The 21,345-nt window shown below is 34.1% G+C and overlaps 2 protein-coding genes across 3 annotated transcripts; both read right to left on the bottom strand.

Moving 5' to 3' along the window:
- Window positions 1-3,770: 3,770 nt before the first annotated feature.
- Window positions 3,771-11,811, bottom strand: LOC125255597 (sushi, nidogen and EGF-like domain-containing protein 1). The gene is made up of 13 exons (XM_048170944.1): window positions 10,209-11,811; window positions 9,645-9,733; window positions 9,513-9,536; window positions 9,294-9,335; window positions 9,171-9,200; window positions 9,049-9,081; window positions 5,598-5,624; window positions 5,223-5,365; window positions 4,839-5,111; window positions 4,662-4,757; window positions 4,436-4,565; window positions 4,272-4,354; window positions 3,771-4,171 (listed from the first exon to the last, which is right to left on the bottom strand). The coding sequence occupies exons 2-13, from the start codon at window positions 9,688-9,690 to the stop codon at window positions 4,091-4,093; spliced, it is 1,008 nt and encodes a 335-aa protein (XP_048026901.1). The 5' UTR covers window positions 9,691-9,733; window positions 10,209-11,811; the 3' UTR covers window positions 3,771-4,090.
- Window positions 11,812-12,619: 808 nt separating this feature from the next.
- On the bottom strand, window positions 12,620-21,106 carry LOC125255479. 2 transcript variants are annotated; one of them, XM_048170770.1, is made up of 12 exons: window positions 20,899-21,106; window positions 19,453-19,536; window positions 18,409-18,498; window positions 18,109-18,294; window positions 17,066-17,458; window positions 16,820-16,876; window positions 15,175-15,305; window positions 14,804-15,079; window positions 14,480-14,575; window positions 13,532-13,682; window positions 13,280-13,359; window positions 12,620-13,190 (listed from the first exon to the last, which is right to left on the bottom strand). In XM_048170770.1, the coding sequence occupies exons 3-12, from the start codon at window positions 18,464-18,466 to the stop codon at window positions 13,110-13,112; spliced, it is 1,509 nt and encodes a 502-aa protein (XP_048026727.1). In that variant the 5' UTR covers window positions 18,467-18,498; window positions 19,453-19,536; window positions 20,899-21,106; the 3' UTR covers window positions 12,620-13,109. The 2 variants fall into 2 exon arrangements, with proteins under 2 accessions (XP_048026727.1, XP_048026728.1); XM_048170771.1 differs by having other exon boundaries at window positions 15,175-15,302.
- Between the last annotated feature and the right edge of the window lie 239 nt (window positions 21,107-21,345).

Raw genomic sequence — 21,345 nt, 5'->3', positions numbered from 1 at the left:
ACACGGTGAACGTGATTTCACCAAGTACGACATGTTCCTGGATCAACAACTTTGTTGATCCTGGAACAACATTCCAATCAAACAATCAGATTTGAGGGACAAGTTTACAATTTATGTCAAATTTAGGCTTGCAACCAGGGTTAGGTGCTTCTACATCAGTGTTATTCACATATCTTTCCCCTCTGATTTTAGGGATACGTTATTGGTAGGATTAGGTTTAGGGGTAGGAATAGGGTTAAGACTAAATTTTCGGACAGGAGTGTTGTTCCAGGATCAACAAAATATGTTGATCCAGGAACGTGTCTTACTTGGCAAAATTACGGTGACCCGTAAACACACAGACAGTCTTACCTTTAGAAATAATTTCATATAAACTGCAGATAAGAAGGATATTTTATAAAGATCTGTTTATCTTTACTCACTTTCACTGGTACATGGTACATGATTCAGTATCTGCAGCATACTGAATCAAAATATGATACCATTACACTGCACAATTGTACCATCACAGTACTATTTATTTACTGTGGATTTTTAGGGTTTCCACATCAAATGTCTATCACACACCCTGAGAATATCTGCTGTTATTGTTATTCCTAATATTAATGCCCCAGTTTCTTTTACTGGCTTAACTCCTGTGAGGCCTGTTTTACAGACTGATGATGCACATAATTATATACTTTGTGTTATACCTGCCTGGCACTGAATTACACAATACTAACAGGCCTACCGCTCCGGTTTCTAAGCTTCTGCTGAGGGGAGTAACTTTTAATTTGACTTCTTTCTCTCTGTAGCCAATGACTGTGGATTCATAAAGAATGTATAGAATGAGGATCACACAGAATAAATAAATATCAGATGCATGAACATGTGTTTTTATGGAAAACACCAATATTACTTTGAGTGAGCGTGACTAGTCAAATGTATTACATTTCTTCTCAACTGCTTACAGACAAAATCCTTATTTGTCGCAAAATTTCTAAAAACCTGAAGCTCAAACACCAGAACCACATGGCAAATCTGCAAAACCATACACTAATTATAGGCCTCTGACGCCAATTTGACTGATTTTCAATTTCATAAAACACTTTTTGCAAAACACAACACACAATTTTCTATGTAACACACAAAAATCTAACAGGAAGTATCTTGATTTCCTGGTGTCAGGTTTCAGAAATTGTGTGACAGGTAAAGATTTTGTGTGTAAGCAGTTAAAAAAAAACTGTAATACTACAGTATGCTGTAGCATTTATTAATAAAGTGTTGTAAATATTATAATATATGGGTCAATGACATGACGGGTCTTCTTTTTTTTTTGTCCAAAGGCCTTAATAATAATAATAATAAATCAAATATGACAACCAAAGTATGTAAGGTGGTACAACTAGATTTTAGAAGGTTTTAACTATATTTTGCAGCATACAGAGGTATTTGAATGACTTTGAAGTGTCAAAAGGTCATTCGGTTTAACCATCCAAAGGCCAACACTGCAAAAAATGCTGTTCTTACTTAGAATTTTTGTCTTGTTTCCAGTCCAAATATCTAAAAATTCTTAGATCAAGAAGCATTTCTTGACAAGTAAAAATAATTTTCTTGTTTTCAGGAAAAAAAAAGTCAAAATTAAATGAGTTTTTCCTTAAAACAAGCAAAATAATCTGAATCCAAACTGAAAACAAGATTATATATCTTATTTCTGGTTTGAAATGAGAATTATTTGAGATTATTATGAGATTATTTTTCCTGAAAACAAGAAAATTATTTTTACTTGTCAAGAAAATGCTTCTTGATTTAAAGGGTTAGGCCGTTCCACACCCGTAATACCTTCGTTAATCTTCGGAACACAAATTAACATATTTTGGTTGAAATCCGATGGCTCCGTGAGGCCTCCATAGGGAGCAATGACATTTCCTCTCTCAAGATCCATAAAGGTACTAAAAACATATTTAAATCGGTTCATGTGAGTACAGTGGTTCAATATTAATATTATAAAGCGACGAGAATATTTTTGGAGCGCCAAAAAAACAAAATAACGACTTATTTAGTGATGGCCGATTTCTAAACACTTTGGAGCACAAATGAATCAGTGTGTCGAATCTGCTGTTCGGAGCGCCAAAGTCACGTGATTTCAGCCGTTGGCAGTTTGACACGCGATCCGAATCATGATTCGACACACTGATTCATTTGTATTTCCTGAAGCAGTGTTTTGAAATCGGCCATCACTAAATAAGTCGTTATTTTGTTTTTTTGGCGCACCAAAAATATTCTCGTCGCTTTATAATATTAATATTGAACCACTGTACTCACATGAACCGATTTAAATATGTTTTTAGTACCTTTATGGATCTTGAGAGAGGAAGTGTCATTGCTCCCTATGGAGGCCTCACGGAGCCATCGGATTTCAACTAATTATATATATATATATATATATATATATATATATATATATATATATATATATATATATATATTCTGGCATGATTTTATATTGCAAAATGGTATTAAAATTATGTGTTATATGTTTATATTTGTTATGTATGTTTTGTTATGAGAAAGTTTGGCAGACAAAAAGTATTCTTGTCGCTTTATGCTATTAAGATAGAACCACTGAACTTATATGTAACTGTTTCATATATGAATTTAGTACCTTTATGGATCTTGAGAGGTTCAGTGGCTTTGCTCTCAATAGAGGCTTCACTGAGCCATCAGATTTCATCAACAATATCTTAATTTATGTTCGGAAGATGTGGGAGATTACGGGTGTAGAACGACATGAGGGTGAGTAATAAATGGCATTATTTTCATTTTTGGGTGAACTAACCCTTTAATGCATCCAAAACAGCATATCAACCATCAATAGTAATTGAAAACTTGACACCACAGCAATGCCGACAAACAACAACGAGAACACATAACACCCCTGCACGCAGACAGCTAATTTTGTGTATGTTCTTCTGAAAATGTAAAAATCTAACGTTATTTGATATGATTCATATTATTGTGAATTGGTGAATCTATCGGAATGATGGGTAAACTTACCTGCTAACTTTGAGTGTCTACTTCAGTTGCAAACAGCAATACCGTAAAACTAAAGAATCTTATTTTTACAATGAGCAAGTTATTATATTTCAACGAAATATTAAGAAAACATCACTATCAACTGTGTAGTAAAACAGTTTTACTGACCTGTTTCAGGGTTTCATTTACTGCAGTGAGTGCACAAGCTGTTGTCTCCCCCTCGTGGTGAGCAAAGGAACAGATTTCCGTATGGTTCGTTTGCCAATACAAAAAGATAATTTCTTGTGCTAATTAAATGAACCACTTGCTAATGTGTGCACTAACCAAACAAAATAAGATATTTTCACTCAGTAATATAATAAAATTGATTATTTGAAGTTGCTCGAGATGGTGACCACCAGCAATATACAAAATAAGCTGATTACAGAACAGCTGCCTTTCCCTGACTTTTTTAAGTTAATATATTTTATCATAGTAGGTCTATAATTGTGTTGAAAGAAATACTATAAACCTGTTGTTTATTCATTAGTTATGTCATATTATATCTTATTAAACCACAAATTGGGATGCCTTTGTCTTAGTAAGCCTAATTTATTTTTCAAATATTTACGAAGATGTTAAAAAAACATGTTATATTGTAATATAAAAGTGACTTTTCTCACCACTGAGATTATTCAGGGTGTTTAAAAGCGAAAGCAATAGTTCACAACTGTGTCATTTGTCTTATGTAATTATGCATTTAGTAAAACGAGTTGTAGAGGAAGATCAGGTTTAATTACATTGTTCACATTACTACAGATCAGTTTGATTAGTTTTGAACCCTTGCAACCTTGCAAGAGATATGATAATACAAAAGCATGACAAGAAAAGGAAAAAAAAGAGAATTAATTATTATTATTCAAGCTATGAACACAGAAATAAGTTGGATCAGACACAATTGATATATAGTTATTTTGTATCATTATGTGGATTTGATTTATATGCATGTGAAATAAATTATAAAGGTTCCCTTCCTGTAGAGTGACATTATTCTCTTTGTCATTCAGTGTTTAAATTCTCTTCCATGAGGCTCATATTATGGCTGTGTCTTTTTGACATTTCTGATCTTCATCTCGATGCTACTTGGAAGTCCACGACTGACCAGCTCTTGTTTTATCTGAAATGAGGATGAACAGACAGATCGTGAAGTATTTTATTTCCATTATACTCTATTGGCTATGGAAGTCCATAAAAAATGCAATGCCCCAGTGACTTACTTGCTGCAAAACAGCCTCAATCTCTCCACTCTGTCTCAGGTCTGAATATGATGTCAGTCTCATCTGAACTCCTATGAGGCTTACTAAAGGGACACACAAACATAATACACAAGACATTATAACATGATATAAACAAACTGACACAATCTTGATGAAACTCCTACCTGATGTACTGATAAAGGCCCAACGTCCTGGAACGTTCACGTTACTCGTGTTCTTGAGGTTTTGGTAGTTGCCATTAGTTGAATCAGGAATTACGAAGTGGCTTATGGAGTTTATTGTGTCATATCCAGCCTATTAAAACCATGAATAACACATTTTATGAATGAATACACACAGAGCTGGTATAGGGTATAGAATTTTAATTCAATCCCGTGATGTTTGCTTTACCTCCACTTGTTCACTTAACTCAGCACAGTCACCGTAATTCATCAGAAAGAAAGAATGACCACCACCTGAAATTAAAACCACTTGAAACAGGATTTCCTGAAAAGAAAAGAAACAACGCATGATTCATATAGTCTGCTCTACACAGTCTCTGAACTGAAGAAAAGAAAAAAAAATTACCGGGTTTGGCTGAAGACGACTATACTTCCAAGTGACAACAAATACTGAAGAAGCAGTGAAGTTCATCTGAGGGAAATACTGGTTTATATCCTCAGTGGCACGAGTGAGCACACTTTCATTAGTGTACTGCTGATACGAGAACATGCCACTGTAATAGTCATCAATGTCACTCCAGAGAGGAGCAATGAAATCTTCAGCTCCTCTGGTGGGATTGTGGTTGGGTCCTGATGCTGGCTGAGGTTGGTTGAATGTCAGGAGTCCATTAGAATGAACCTGTAATATGAGAAATCAGTTCAAATCCACCAGGAAACTATGAACCTTCACAACATTTGCATTCATATTTAGATGAATATATACATATTTGCAATGGAACTGAATTCTCACGTATAACTGGTTGTATGTGTGGCCAAAGAACGTATATGGAGTGGATAGGCCAACATATACGAAGCTTTCATCACCAACAAAACTACTAAAATAATGTTCTGTGTCTCCTGCAGCTGAGCCGAATGGATAGAATATCGCTGGTGCTGCCGAGAGAATGAACACAAAAAATACAAATGAAGAAGTGAGAAGTTTTTACAAGAAACCTCATAATTAAGGTTATTCTGACATAAACATATAATTAATTTATAGGTCAATAATTAACTGTCCATGGTGCTCCAGCTGTTTGTACAATAGCAAAAAGAGATTTAAATTATAAAACACATTCTTCTTGACTAGATACATTAAAAAATAAATGCATAGTCTTCATAGTCTCACCTGATGTGGTTGCCAATGTGGTAGTTTCTGAAAGAAACGCAAAAAAAAAAAAAAACATTAAAGAGGACCTATTATAAGTCTCTGGTGGAGTCGACACTGATGGAGAGACTCAGGAAGAAGTTACAACATTTAGAATGAAACTGGATATTTCTGAATGGTTAGTGGATAAATGTATGTAGTTGCTGTGGAGTTGATTCAACTTATCAACTAGCATGTGCCGTCATGTTAATCTTTTGTGTAAAACCTGTATGGACTCCCACTATACATAGCGTACCTGTTTGCCAAACAGAGCAATACACACCAGTCTAATGTTTATGATTGCCATCAAATGCTGTGCATGATCTAATATTTTTTCTGACAGAAACGCTGCTTTTTTAGCAATTGAGCTTGCCAGGGTCAACTTGCAGGCTATCCAAGCTAACAAGACTCTAAATAGTGTTCTGTGCTCGTCTCTGCAGCCAACGACAGAACAGTTAGCATGCTTTGCTCAAACTTTTGCCATGATACACCGTTTTAGCTTGTGAAAACAAAATGGCGGAAACATGCAGATTAAGGGGCGGTGATATTGTATTAAGATCCCCTTCCTACAGCACAAGGAGAGCGAAATCTGAGCGGCTCGTTTTTTCACATGCTTGCAGAGAAAGGCTTGCCAAAACAAAGTTACTGGCAGGGTTGGGCAAAAATACATCAAAATGTATTTTAAAATAAAATACCAAATATCTTAATTTTAAGTGTATCAAAATAAACTACAAAATACAGCAGCCACACCATGTATCAAAATAAACTACTGTATTTTTGTATTTTAAATACTAAAAAATACTTTTACAAGGGAGCATGACATTTCTTCGCAAACCTTCCATCAGTTGGCCTATTTGATCTATCCCTTCACCATTACACTGACTGTTTGATTAAGTAAACAGTGTTTAATAGGACCAGCTTTTGTCTGCCCAGTCAATCAATAAATCTGACATATGCAACCAGTTAAAGGCACAATATGTACAGTAGGATGTTTGGATTAAAATATCCAAAAAACACCAGAACAATGTTATATATTTTGTTGACTTGTGTACTTACATTATCCCAAATGTTTCCAAGAATGTTTAAATCCAGAGAAATATGCAATTTTAACCTGGACACGGGCCATGTCCATGCGTCGCCTATCATTGACATCATACCCACGTTACCCTCGATTTCCGGTTTTATTTTGTATTATATGTTTTATTATATGTTTTATTAGACAGATGAGGAACTGTTTGGATTCATTCATCGACTGAAAACTAATCATGTTATATAGCTTCTTGTTTAAATCTCATTTTCTTGATTTACTGCAAGTACCATGTTTTTCCATGACTAATATCGATCTAGCTTACTACAGTGTGCAACAAGTGTCTCAAAGCAGCTGCCAAGCGAACACACAGAGTAGCATTATAACAACTTTCAACACACAAATGTATCTAAAATGATAAACAGCGCCGCATTACCCCACATACGCTAGACCAAAAAAAGCGGCGACTGTGACATGTCGAGACATGTTACGCTCATCTCTCATTAACCCAGATAGCATGTAATCGGCCCGAGCTTGGGTGCCCCGCGGCGCCTGCGGCTCAGAACCGGCATCGGTGCATGTTAACTGGGCCGATTGTGGCCCGCAGCTCGCTCTGGCACATGTATATTTGTTACGGCTGTAAAGCACTGGGCCGATTCCTGTTCACTGTAACTGGCCCAACTCTGGCTATAGAGATCTGTGCCACTTCTGGCAATGACTCGGTTTATGTTCACTCACAGATGGTTACATAAGCAATAATTAAAATTGTCTTAAAATTGAGTTTGTTTCCTGGTAGTATCTGATATGAATTAACTAACGTTACACGTTTAATGTAGCGAATTTGTCAATAACAACATATCTGCGGTAAAACCTAATATAATAAAAGTGCCATATAAGACAGAATAAGTGACCTCTAGTGGCGTAATGTACATATTGTGGATTTAACAGATCAAATATTCACATATCCCTGTGATCTCCCAGATGAAGGTTAGTTTTAAAGTAACCAACAGTTTAATTTTTAACAGTTTGCGAATGACTTATAATTCTATGCTAATTTAGTTAATTGATGTTTGGTAACGAAGGGCCTACTTTGCATCAGCAACACTGACTCAATGACAAACAAGTCAATCATAAGAAGAGAACTGATGGCACCTGTATTCATAGCAACTATTTTTTAGCTAATTAATCAATTGATTGTTAATCATAAATATAGGGGGCTGCTGCTTGGTATAATAGTTTTCAAGAACATTATGTAAATTGGTAAACTATTTAGCCTAGGCTACTAAAAGGAACACTAAAACTTAACATCTGTTCTGAACTCAACAAGTCTGGGCAAACCACTGAGTAAGCACCAATCAGAGGTTGCATTTTTATTATGTCATCATGTAGACTTCTTACAAAGTATTTTACAGTATTTTAAAACTACAAAAATACAAAACACTAAAGTATTTTGATACAAAATACGAAGCCTTTTTCATCGACCCTATCAAATACAAATTACAAAATACTATTTTGTATTTAAAATACGTATTTGAAATACGTAGTTACTGGGTTGTCCTTTTTCACATTTTCTGGATTGGCAGATGCACCGGGGACCCGATTATAGCACTTAAACACGGAAAAAGTCAGATTATATATGTCCCCTTTAAATAGGCTACACCTCAAGACAGGCTTTTTTATTCTGAATTTATATATTTGCTATTGAAATGGGAAGTTAAGGCAGGACATATCAAAGAGCTAATTTTCAATTGATCCATTATTTTTTACTTGCTGGTATTACAGAGAAGGAATATTCTCAAGCAAGAGGAGATGAATCATTAATATTTTTGGTCCTTATTCTTGGAATTTAGCACTTTTAATAACTTTTTAATATTAAGCAAGTCCTACTTTATTTTCTTAATTATGTTATTTTTTTACAGCTACAGATTAGTTTTAAATTGTACAAGTCTAATTAGCTTTAGACTGCTATCTAATGTGTCAATAACTTCAGCAGTCCTGCCCACTGAAAGCTCCACAGAAGTATTCACATACTGCAACATAAACGATATAGCAAAATCTATGTTGACTGACACTTAATATCGTGACCACGATATTCAATAGACAGTGTTTTTATGTTGTTAAAATCAGATGTTTTAATTTAAACTTGTTTTAAGGTCTTTAATTACCTATTGTCACTATTATTATTGCAGCAAAACCAGTTAAAGACAAAAAGCATATCTGTAAAGTAGGCTACATAAAAATAAAAAAAAATAAAAATAAATGTTGCATAGGTGTATGATTAGTCTTTTATCACCCACATTATTACTTGTAGCATTTATGGTGGTTCCCATTATGGTGGTTATTGAAAGAATGAACAAAAATATATATACGCCGGTTTTCTTAGATAAATACAGTTCGACAAATTACCTAGAACCGTGGTGGTTGTTTCTGCAGTGGATTCTGAAAGAATGAAAATACAAACACCATTATATATTTCATAAACTCACCTGACGAGTGCATTTTCTTAGATACAGTTTATGACAAATTACCTAGAACTGTGGTGCTTTCTGGAGTGGATTCTAAAAGAATGAACATACAAACACCATATATACTTCATAAACTAACCTGATGAGCGCAGTTTTCTTAGATAAATATAGTTTATGACAAATTACCTATAACCGTGGTGGTTTCTGTGGTGTTTGTTTGTATGGTTTCTGAAAGAATGAGCAAATACAAACACCATTAAAAACCTCATTAACTCAACTTGATTTTGACTCCGTTTTCTTTCCTGATGAAGATGCTCACTGATTTCTCAGGTTCACATTGGGTTTGTTCAACTAGGCAACGTTTTTAAAGACAGATCTGGTTATAATTCAAAGGCCCATAACTACCTTCTGTTGTTGTTTGTGTTCTGGCTGTTAAAGAGACAAAAAAAAATATATATATATATATATATAAAATTCTAAAAAAAACTAAAATTTGTTTTATTTATACTGATAATCAGACAGTAAATAAAAGCTTACTCAGTGACAGGACTGACATGAGCACCAGCAGGAGTGAAATTCTCATAATGAAGTCAAAAATAAGACGTTAAGTAATCAGATAAGTCGTTCTGTAATCAGAGAGTACAGAATTTAATATCAAACCTCAGGTCCCACTTTAATATTGGATGTCTTTAACTTATCCTTTATCATCATATAATGTATTTCAAAGATATTGTGTACCATGAAGTTACTCAATACAATACTGCAGTATTAAAAAATATGGATCTTTAATTGGACCTCAGTGAATATAGCAAACATTATATTAAAAGCATCTAAGATCTAGGGACTGTCTAACCAGAATCCCAAATGTCCCTATTATTCAGAGATGTTTTCCTTTAGCAGACTTTCATGTGGTATTTGTACACTGCGTTAATCTGGATGAACACATTAGTCCAGGAGTGACCCTATACCCATCACCCTGACTATGGTAGCAGAAAATGCAAATTATTTGGATTATTTTGCAAAACAAGCATGCACACACACACACACACACTGAGAATATAGTTTATCCAACATAATATTATAAAGAAAAAAATAACTTACCTCAGTTTCTTCCACAGGCTCTTGATGTGGGTTAAATCACAATGCAGGAAGAATGCATCGACTTTAAATGGGTCCCATCCCTGTATTCAAAAGCTGAGCATACTTTGGAATAATGAAAACATGTTTTCATGGGAACACTGCCAGTAATTATTGCAAGTCTGAACAAGGACTTTCACTTCAGATATTCTTTTTTATAATGTATTTAGATATAGGGTTTACATATAACAAGCCTTGAGATTGTTTTTATTTGTAAACTTGTATTTTTCATTATTAATGTACAGTATTTGCGATAAATATTTAAATCAGTAGACAGTGATCTCATTCACAAAGAATGTACAGAATGTCTAATTATATTTTAACTGACGCATGAAGAAGTGTTTCCTAGAAACACCTTTTTTAAAATGATACTTTAGCAGGCTATACTTTAATATTTCATGCAACAGCTAAATTAACTGGTTTTAAATTCAAAAATATTATTTAACAACTAAATCTACAACGTGTTTCCACTTTTACGGCGACTTTAGCATTACAGCAACATTCATTAATTGAAATGTAGCTTATGTGTCAGTATGGTCTTTTTAAAAACAACAACAACAACAAAAAAAACTTTTTTAGTAGATCATGTGAAGTTCATTGACATTAAAATGATACTAGCAACATACACATATTTGCTGGTATGTGTATATACACACATTTGCTGGTATGTGTATATTCACACACACTTCTACAGAACATCTAGGACAAAACATAGGAGACAGAACAACCACTTTTTTAGGACAATAACTGACAAGGACTGAAACAAATACAGGGTAATATATAAAGAGGGACAATAGGGACTGAATGAGATAATTAACAAAACACAAGTGTAACACATGGCAGCAAATCAAACACTATGACAACAGATAAACTGAACATAAAAGTGCAAAACAAACTCAAAGTCCAAATGAAACTTTTAATGTCAATATATTTAACTGTTGAGATACTATAAACCTGTTGTTTATTCATTAGTAATGTAATATATAACTATTTCTGTCCACTTGTTAGCCAATATCCGATACAGTATAAGATGCTGTTAAATGTTTTCAGAATGTCTCAGGTATATGATTTCATTAAATTATATTGTGTTGAATATTATGTGGTGTCAAATCCTCATATCTACTTTTTAATATTTATTCAGGGTGTTTAAAAGTGAAAGCAAGAAGTATGTTTTTTCTTACGTAAGTTTTGCTTAAGGCAAAAAGAGATTACAGGTTTACTTTCATCTTTCGCATTGTTCAGATCTGGTTAGGTGAAAACCCTGCTGCTGTTCCAGACTTTTGATAACACAAAGCATGACGAGACAAAGCAAAGAGGAGGATCAGTGATAATTACTAAAGCATGGATGTTGAATATAAATAGAAAGAGTTCTCTTTGCCATTGAGTGACATTCCTTTTCAGAACACACTGGTTTCCAAGAAGAAATAAATATACATGTCAACATTAAATGTTACGGAAGAGGATTAGGGCCAAGCGATAATAAAAAAATAAAACCATCTCGAGAAGTTGTTAAATTACGAAAAATACGAAATAAAATGTTGAGAATAAACTCGTTAAATTACGGAAAAAAAACTCATTAAATTTCGAGAAAAAAGTTGAGATAAACTGTTGAGAATAAACTCGTTAAATTACGAAAAAAAAACTCATTAAATTTCGAGAAAAAAGTCGAAATAAAATGTTGAGAATAAACTCGTTAAATTACGAGAAAAAAACTCGTTAAATTTTGAGAAAAAAGTTGAGATAAACTGTTGAGAATAAACTTGTTAAATTACGAAAAAAAAATCATTACATTTCAAGAAAAAAGTCGAAATAAAATGTTGAGAATAAACTCGTAAAATTACGAGAAAAAAACTCATAAAATTTCGAGAAAAAAGTCGAGATAAAATGTTGAGAATAAACTCGTTAAATTACGAGAAAAAAACTCGTTAAATTTCGAGAAAAAAGTCGAAATAAAATGTTGAGAATAAACTTGTTAAATTACGAAAAAAAAACCTCATAAAATTTCGAGAAAAAAGTCGAGATAAAATGTTGAGAATAAACTCGTTAAATTACGAGAGAAAAACTCGTTAAATTTCGAGAAAAAAGTTGAGATAAACTGTTGAGAATATAGTCATTAAATTACGAGAATAAAGTCGTTAAATTACGAGAAAAAATCTTTAAATTACGAGAACAAATTCGTTAAATTATGAGAAAAATGTCGTTAAATTTAGAGAAAAAAAGTCAAGATAAAATGTTGAGAATAAAGTCATTAAATTAACAAATTTATTCTCGTAATTTAACGAATTTGTTCTCGTAATTTAATGACTTTATTCTCAACATTTTATCTCGACTTTTTTCTCGAAATTTAACGAGTTTTTTTCTCGTAATTTAACGAGTTTTTTCTTGAAATTTAACAACTTTAATCTCGAGATGGTTTTATTTTTTTATTATTGCTTGGCCCTAATCCTCTTCCGTAAAATGTAGCTCTTAACCTGACAGCAGAAGAAATAGTTCACTTAAAAACATGGAATATAAAGACACATTAAATGTATTGAATAAGAAAAAAGTACAAATGAGGATTGAGGCATTCAAGAATGCAAAAACACCAAAAAAGTGTCATAAATCGTGCATTATATTTTAAATCTTCAGTCAGGAATAGACTGAAATTGAAGCTGTTATCCAAGACTATCCAGAACTTCAGTCTGTTCATCACACAAAGCTAATGTAACCACTTTTATGGTGTTTTATAACCCTTCTGAAGCGTCAAATGAAACCACACTAATGTAAAACTGGGGTCTTTACAGTCTGCACATTATCAATGGGATATTTGTTGTCAGACACTAAGTGAACCAGATTGTTTTGTTTCTTTTCCTAAAGGATCTGAATTTATGGCTTTGTCTTTTGCATTTTTCTTAACTTCAGCTCTATGCTGCTTGGCAGACCAAACTTGACCAGCTCCTGTTTAATCTGAAACAAAAGATGGACAAACAGATCAATCTTTCCCATGTTGCCTATTAGCACTGTATTTTGTATAATTAGTCAAGTTTGTGTCTTACTTGCTGTAAAACAATCTGAATGTTTCCACTCTGTGTTAGGTCTGAAAATGAGGAAAGTTTCACTTGAAGTCCAATGACGTCTAAAGAGGAACACACATAAACAGAGTATACATATAATTATTTGTTGAATGTGTACATATTGTACGTGTATGTCGGTTTCTAAATTTGTAAACCGAAATCTTTTCCAAGTATGACATAACACATTTTATGACGACGAACCAACTGATATTAATGTGTGAGCTGTATGGTTACCTTGACTTGACTTTGGTCCACCGTCCACCCTGAAGGCCCATCGGCCGGGAACATTGACATTACTGGAGTTCTTGAGGTTTGAGATGGAGCTCCCGTTGACTGATCCAGGAATCATAAAGTAGTCAGTGGAGTTTTCTGTGTCATAACCAGCCTGAAAGTATGTAAAAACATTAATCATACAAATAGTATATACAGTGCCTTGCGAAAGTATTCATACCTCTTCAGTTTTTTTCACATTTTATGTTGCAGACTTAAGCTAAACAGCTTTAAATTACTTTTTTTCCCACATTAATCTACATTCCATACACCATAATGACAAAACAAAAAACAGTTTTGCGACAATTTCGCAAATTTATTACAAATAAAAAACTGAAATAATTACACTGCATAAGTATTAGTACCCTTTTTCTGACTGGGACACTTAAAATTTAGCTCAAGAGCTTTCTAGTTTCGTTTGTATATGTTTTCGAGTGGAGTAAACCTGTGGCAAATTCAATTGAAGGGGTACATTTGGAAAATCACACACCTCAAAATGCATATCAGAGCAAAAACCAAGCTATGAGGTCAGAAGAACTGACAGAAGAAGGTTCACCTTCCAAAAGGACAATGACCTGAAGACAATGCAATAAAGGCTTATGGACATCTCTGTGAATGTTAGAGCCTGGGCTTGATTGAACATCTCTAGAGAAAATGTCTGTCCATCAACCACCCCATCCAACCTGACAGAGCTTGAGAGGATCTGAGGAGAAGAGTGGCTGAAAATCGCCAAATGCGGATGTGCAAAGCTTGTCACGTAATACCCAAAAAGAGGTTGTAAAGGTGCTTCAACTAAATATTGAGTTAAGGGTACAAATACTTATGCGATGTCCTCATTTCAGTTTTTCCTTTTTAATAAATCTGCAAAGTTGTTAAAATGTGTTCTTTACACAGAAAACAAGTTTCTTTTACCTCCACTGGATGTCCCGTTACAGCAATGTCACCATAATTCATCAGAATGAATGAAAAACTACTGCCTGAAATTAAAACCACTTGAAACGATGTTTCCTGAAAAGATTGAAAAAAAACATAATTAGCATAAACTTAGCGTTTATTATATCTGGGCATTACTAACAGACCTCATTTTTATTTTTACTGTTTTAAATTATTATTATTTTCTCTGTCACTCATTTTGTGTACCAATGTGTTCAATAAAGTATTTTATAATTTAACTGAATAATAATTCATTGAATTGTGGATGAAAATATTCACATTATTCACATATATCAAACTTACTGTGTTTGTCAAGGCATAGTAAGGGACTTTATCCCACGTTGCAACAAAGACCCAGGAAGCGTTGAAGGTCAGATTTGGGAAATGATTGTTTATATCCAGAGTGGCGCGTGTGAGAACACTTCCATTAGTGTACTGATGATATGAAACCACTCCTCTCGCACGGTTGTCAAGGTCGGTCCAGAGACCAGCAATTATATCATGGCCTCCATAAGGAAAGGAGTAGGGAACATACTGTGATGAAGACTGGTTGAATGTGAGGTGTCCGTTATTATTCACCTGAAACATGAGAAATATTGTTTCACTGATCACAGATGAGTTTCTAAAGCATTCACCAATCACAGTTAGTGATTTAGTTGGAATCAAATTCTTACATAAATCTGCTGGTATGTGCGGCCAAAGAACAGAAATGGACTCAACAGCTGAACAACTGAGGAGCTTCCATCATCAGCAACAGGATTTATTGTGTCTCCCGCTGCTGAGTTGAATGGGTAGAATATTTCTGCTGCCAAAAGAATGAACAAAAAACATTTCTGTTCACTGATGTTATGGGGCTCATGTTTGTATCTGATTGTGATTAGTGGGACGATGATGCCGAATAAAAAGTGCACCAGGTAACAGTGTCTTTAATAAATATAATACAAAAATCTAAAACAAAAATACAGTACCCTCCACTAATATTGGCACCTAGGTAAATATGAGGTGCTTCACCTCCTTTAAAGGATTAGTCCACTTTTAAATACACTTTTCCTGATAAATTTACTCACCCCCATGTCATCCAAGATGTTCATGTCTTTCTTTCGTCAGTCGAAAAGAAATGAAGGTTTTTGAGGAAAACATTCCAGGATTATTCTCCTTACAGTGGATTTCAATGGCTAGCAACAGATTGAAGGTCAAAATTACAGTTTCAGTGCAGCTTCAAGGGCTTTAAACGATACCAGATGAGTAATAAGTGTCTTATCTAGCGAATCGATCGGTCATTTTCGAAAAAAATACAACCGTTTATGCTTTATAAACAAAATATCGCCTTGAACGTACTTTCCGCTTCCGCATTCTTCATAACGCTTACGCTGAATGTTCTACGCCTTCCCTATTCTACTTACGGAACGAACGCAGTGCCAGTTTCGTTTTTTTTCGTAACTTGAATAGGGAAAGCGTAGTAGGACATTCAGCGTAAGCGTTATGAAGAATTCGGAAGCGGAAAGTACGTTCAAGGCGATATTTTGTTTATAAAGCATAAACGGTTGTATTTTTTTCCGAAAATGACCGATCGATTCGCTAGATAAGACCCTTATTACTCATCTGGTATCTTTTAAAGCCCTTGAAGCTGCACTGAAACTGCAATTTTGACCTTCAACCTGTTGCTAGCCATTGAAATCCACTGTAAGGAGAAAAATCCTGGAATGTTTTCCTCAAAAACCTTCTTTTCTTTTCGACTGACGAAAGAAAGACATGAACATCTTGGATGACATGGGGGTGAGTAAATTTATCAGGAAAAGTGTATTTAAAAGTGGACTAATCCTTTAACTCACAGGGGATGCCCCATTCTGGGGACATTTCTGACATGAATGCACCATTAATTCATAACTTCCTGTCCAAAAAGTGCATGTGACTGGTCTTTATTCTAAAGAAAAGTTTATACTTGATTTATACTCAAATTTACTTTTCTGTCTCGTCATTGGTCTAACATAAATAAGTATAGGTGACTGGAAGTAAAACTAAAAGTTTTGGAGGTGTTATTTTAACTATTCGATATAAAACGTATATATAAGTGGGAAACTTCTAATGTCCCTGTGTGTGTGTGTGTGTGTGTGTGTGTGTGTGTGTGTGTGTGTGTGTGTAGATATGTAGTTGTACATGATGGTCTGAACAGGAACTAGTTTCTTTTGCATCTGTAAATTTAAACAGTGTTTTATCTACAGTCTTTGTCTACAGAAACAAACACACCCCTATAGAATGACAGATTTTCATGATACATCAAAACTTCAGCAGTCAGTAAGGCGTTGAATACTACATTACCTGCCACGGTTGTGTTTGGAGTGACAGTAGCATTACTGATGCTAATATTCCTAACATCTGCAAAACATTTAATGTATATTAATTAATAAACAGATAAAAATATAAATTACATATGTACTAAATTCACATGTAAATGTATTTACTTCCACAGTATGCCAAAAACAGACAGATGGTCTAACAAACTCACAGATGTAGTAATACATTACTCAAACACATAGTATATGGGTGAAAGCAAAATATGCTTACCTGCACAGTATGTCAAATAGCAATTAACTGGGCGAACAAACTCATAGACGTAGTAATTGCCTGGGCAGGCTTTCACCTTAATGGGATAGGATTGGAAAAAGCAGCAGTCACTCATCCAGTGACCGCAGACACCTCGGGTGACCACTCCATCCTCGATTCGTGGGTGTTGACCGTTCAGCCACAGTGGGGCATGAGTGCCACAGCTTAGCTTTTCAACACATGTGTCTGGCATCTGAACGCTCTGACCCTGAATGAAGAGACGGTACCAGCCTTTCCAGATGACATTAGTGTCACACATTACTTTAGAGATAAGTTGATTGTAATATGATAATTGTAATTGATTGTTGGTGGCTCTCCAGGAATCATCCAGCACAGTGTAGTTATAGCAGGGGTCTGTGAGAACATAAAAAAAGCAGTTACAAGCAGTGGAATTAAAAAAAAAAATTATTAGCATGTGTTTGTAAGTATTATTAATTTAAAACACTCAAGCGTTTCTAAACAAGAGGCAAAAGAGATCTTGATTCGTGGTCGTGCATTGTTTTCTGTGCACACACAACAGCCCGCACGAACAGAGGCACTTTTCAGATGGACATAAGCGACATCTGTTTCTCTTTGCGCTTGAATGGACACATACACACACAATGATCTCAAAACACCCTTCTCAACAAGTGTTCTTGTTTACAGTCGGTTATAAAGTCTTAAGTGAGCCTAAACAGTTGAGATAACTTGAAAAAGAAATCGGATGTGTTTCACCATATTGGTTCCATTTGGTCGTGCATTAGTATGTGGGTTCAGCAGCCTAAAAATAACTGCAATGTCATTAATTGTCAAACAACTTTAACAATGATTAATCTATATTTAATTTATACAGTGAACACTATGCATGCAGTGTAATTATAACTATATGTATAATTACATTTCTGTACCAAACTTTATTTGTAACTGTTTAATAGTATTTATCCATGTTTAAATTTGTGTATTCTTATTTTTATTGTCTGTTCACTTGTCTTTAATAATAAAACAAAGTATACCCAGGGCTTTACCTTCAAATGTTGTTGATCCAGATGTTGTTAATGGCATTGTTGTTATATTAATGGAAGGTGTTGTCGGTGCAGATGTTGTTGTCGGTGCAGATGTTGTTGTCGGTGCAGATGTTGTTGTTGGTGCAAGCGTTGTTGTCGGTGCAGAAGTTGTCGATGCAGATGTTGTTGGCGAAGGTGTTGCCCTGGCTGTTATAGAGGAAGAGAGTTGGTTAAATTCAGAAAAAGACGATTCCGAAATTAGTTTATTTTCATTGTCTTTGCCACATCAAGACTGATATTCAAACAGGAACAAATCCTTACTCAGTGACAGGACTGATATGAACACCAGCAGAAGCTGTGAAACCAGTGATAATCTCATGATGAGGAAGTCTGATAAAACCAGAATGTTTTCTGTAACCAGAGAACATTATTAGAGCATCATGCACTATTATAAAAGCATTTAAACCAATGTCAGTCAGGAATATCTCTCAGTAAAAACCATTATTAGAAATCAGATCATTCAATCAAATCTGACTGAAGTCATTTACATCCATTCAAAAACAGATAATATTCAATATCAAATTATGGTAGCATTTTATTTTGAAGTCCTGTTTTGCACAAACAATCTAAGTACTTAATGTAGTAATGACACTAACTGGGTAACAACTAGGTACTAACCCTAAACCTACCCCTAAATCTTAACTTAACCCTTGTAGTGTACACTACTCAGTACTTTTGTGGGTAAGAAACTGTGCATACTGTAAAATAAAGTGCAACCCAAATAATTATTAAATTATCAAACATTTTTCTACTATGTGTTTACCTTACATACTGTGCACATACATACAAGTCAAACCAAAAATTATTCAGACATTTTTGATATATGTTTTCTAGTGGGAGCAGGACACTATAGTTCATTTATGTAAGTGAGGATAGCAAAATAAAGTAAACTGTGACATATTATACCAAAAAGTCTTCATACAGTGGACTAAAAGTAAAACAGATAAAAATTTGGAACCAAACATTATGCAGACTCTTTGACTTGACAATGTTTTGCTTAAGTGTTATTTGACATAATTAAGATTTTTTTTTTTTTTGACACAGTTTAACTCTGAGATCTTATATTATTATATTTTATTACCATTTTTTAAACTATATTGAATAAACTGTATTAATGAATGAAATGTTCAAGGTGTCTGAATAAATTTTGGTTTGACTGTACATACTGTACATTCAGTGCATTACACTGTACATACTTGCAACGCAAAGTATATAGTAATATACTTTGGATTTAGTAAAGATAAATAATCTAATTTGAGAATACAGATAGTGGAACTTAACTTGGAAGAAAAAGATTTGACTTACCTCTGACTGCTTCTGCTGCTGCTCTTGCACCTGATCTGATGTGGATCAGCAGGATGTTTCACTGATTTTAAATGTGACCCGAACCTGTTTTAGGAGGAAACAAACAAACGCTGATCAGGAAAGAGTGATCAAATGACTGAATGCATATAATTGCTAACAACAAATGTTTGTTGACAGGTTGCCAGCAAAGAAGTCATTATGTCAGGACAGCTATTTTCACTTCACTTTTGTATTGGAATTGTGTCAAAATACCATAAACTTAGGTGCTATAAAATTCTTTTTAAAAATTGTATCCATTTATTAATATGTTTATGTTTCAGTTGATTTTACATACAGAAACAGGCAGGAAAATGCATTGCGACATCAAATGTTAGCAGTACAAAAATGGTGTCTTGCTCAAAGTCAAGGTTTATGTAAAACTTGTAAAACCATTATGAATTTCTTTAATAATTTGTTTAAAAAAGTATGTATACATCATGGAAGTATTTATTGTGATGCCTTTAATTAATGCTCTTTTAAATATAAGATGTTATTAAATCTGTATTATGGTAAAAACATTAGTGTAAAACAATGATCCTTTCATTTAAATCATCTTAAATTACAGGCAGCACAACAAATACTTCTATGATGTAATGCTAAGAAAAAATTATAATGGGCCAAAAACAGGCCTTATTTCAGCAAAACAAGATAATATATTATATTTATATACAGTATGGGTCACATTTAACACCAAAAAAGAAAAACATATACTTTTATTAAAATCTACAGTATATAAGCTAACAATTAGATGTATTATTTTTTGCATTTTAGTCAAGCATTTTTACCCCATTTTACTTTGATTATTTTTTAATGCTGATTTTCTTTACTCTAATACTGTATTTTTAAATAAAAATAAAGAATTAGCATGCATTAAATGCAGTGCATCAAACACCACCATCATCATGTGCACATTCTACAGTGAGATAATTATTTCATATTATGGACATTTTGGAGGGAATGTGATCAAGTGTTATCATGCAAAAAAAAAAAAAGTATTATGTGGCCCGTGCTCTCAAAATGAGTCGGAATGCGCACGAGCTAAACCAGTGAAAAATGTACATTTTGGTCGAATTTGAGGTTTTAACAAAAATGAGTTCATTAAGCCCTTGTGAATATTCATTGCGAATTCTCGACGGCATGAGTCTGAACTAATGAAATGTGATTTTCAAACTCATGGTGATGTAAATAAAACGATCTTAAGCGTGCTGACTGACAGTTTCGAAGCCCATTATAGCACAGTGCTTCCCACACATAGACTTTACTTGGGCGGGCCGCTCTGGTATAATAACGGCCGCCCAAGTATATTTGGAGACACATTTTTGCTTTTATTATTTTTATCCTCTTATACTTTTATATCTGTCCAATATAATGAAACCATCCGCGATCGACTAACTAATCGTTTCGTACCTTCTCGTTATGTGTGCGTCAGAACTGTTTGGTTTACTCCCGCTGACATTCCCACGGGCGCTGCATTTTTCAAAGTCACAAGAGGGCGCTGTTGCGCGTTCTACAAGCGCGCGCAACAGCGCTTCAGACTGCTTCAAAGTGATTCTCAATCAATGAAAAGCGCAGATTTATGCCAAGCGATTGCTAATGAACTCAAGTTGATGAATTATTACAATGTCTACTTCATACCCTGTATATAAAATGTTTTATACGGTTGTTTTATAATCTGAAGGATCAGCCTGCAATAGTACAGATATTTCAAAATAAGAGTCCCGGTGTATTGCGGGCTTGTTTATAATTAAAAGTCACACGCTAAGTTTTTTCTTTTTCTTTTGGGCATTATTGGTATTTTAGTTGCATAATAAATTATATTTAATTTGATTTCCATTTAATTCATAGTAAATCATT

The sequence above is a fragment of the Megalobrama amblycephala genome, linkage group LG20, assembly GCF_018812025.1.
Source record: "Megalobrama amblycephala isolate DHTTF-2021 linkage group LG20, ASM1881202v1, whole genome shotgun sequence".
NCBI lineage: Eukaryota > Metazoa > Chordata > Actinopteri > Cypriniformes > Xenocyprididae > Megalobrama > Megalobrama amblycephala.
The sequence above is the reverse complement of the archived record's forward strand: the minus strand, read 5'-3'. Positions and strand labels throughout refer to the sequence as shown.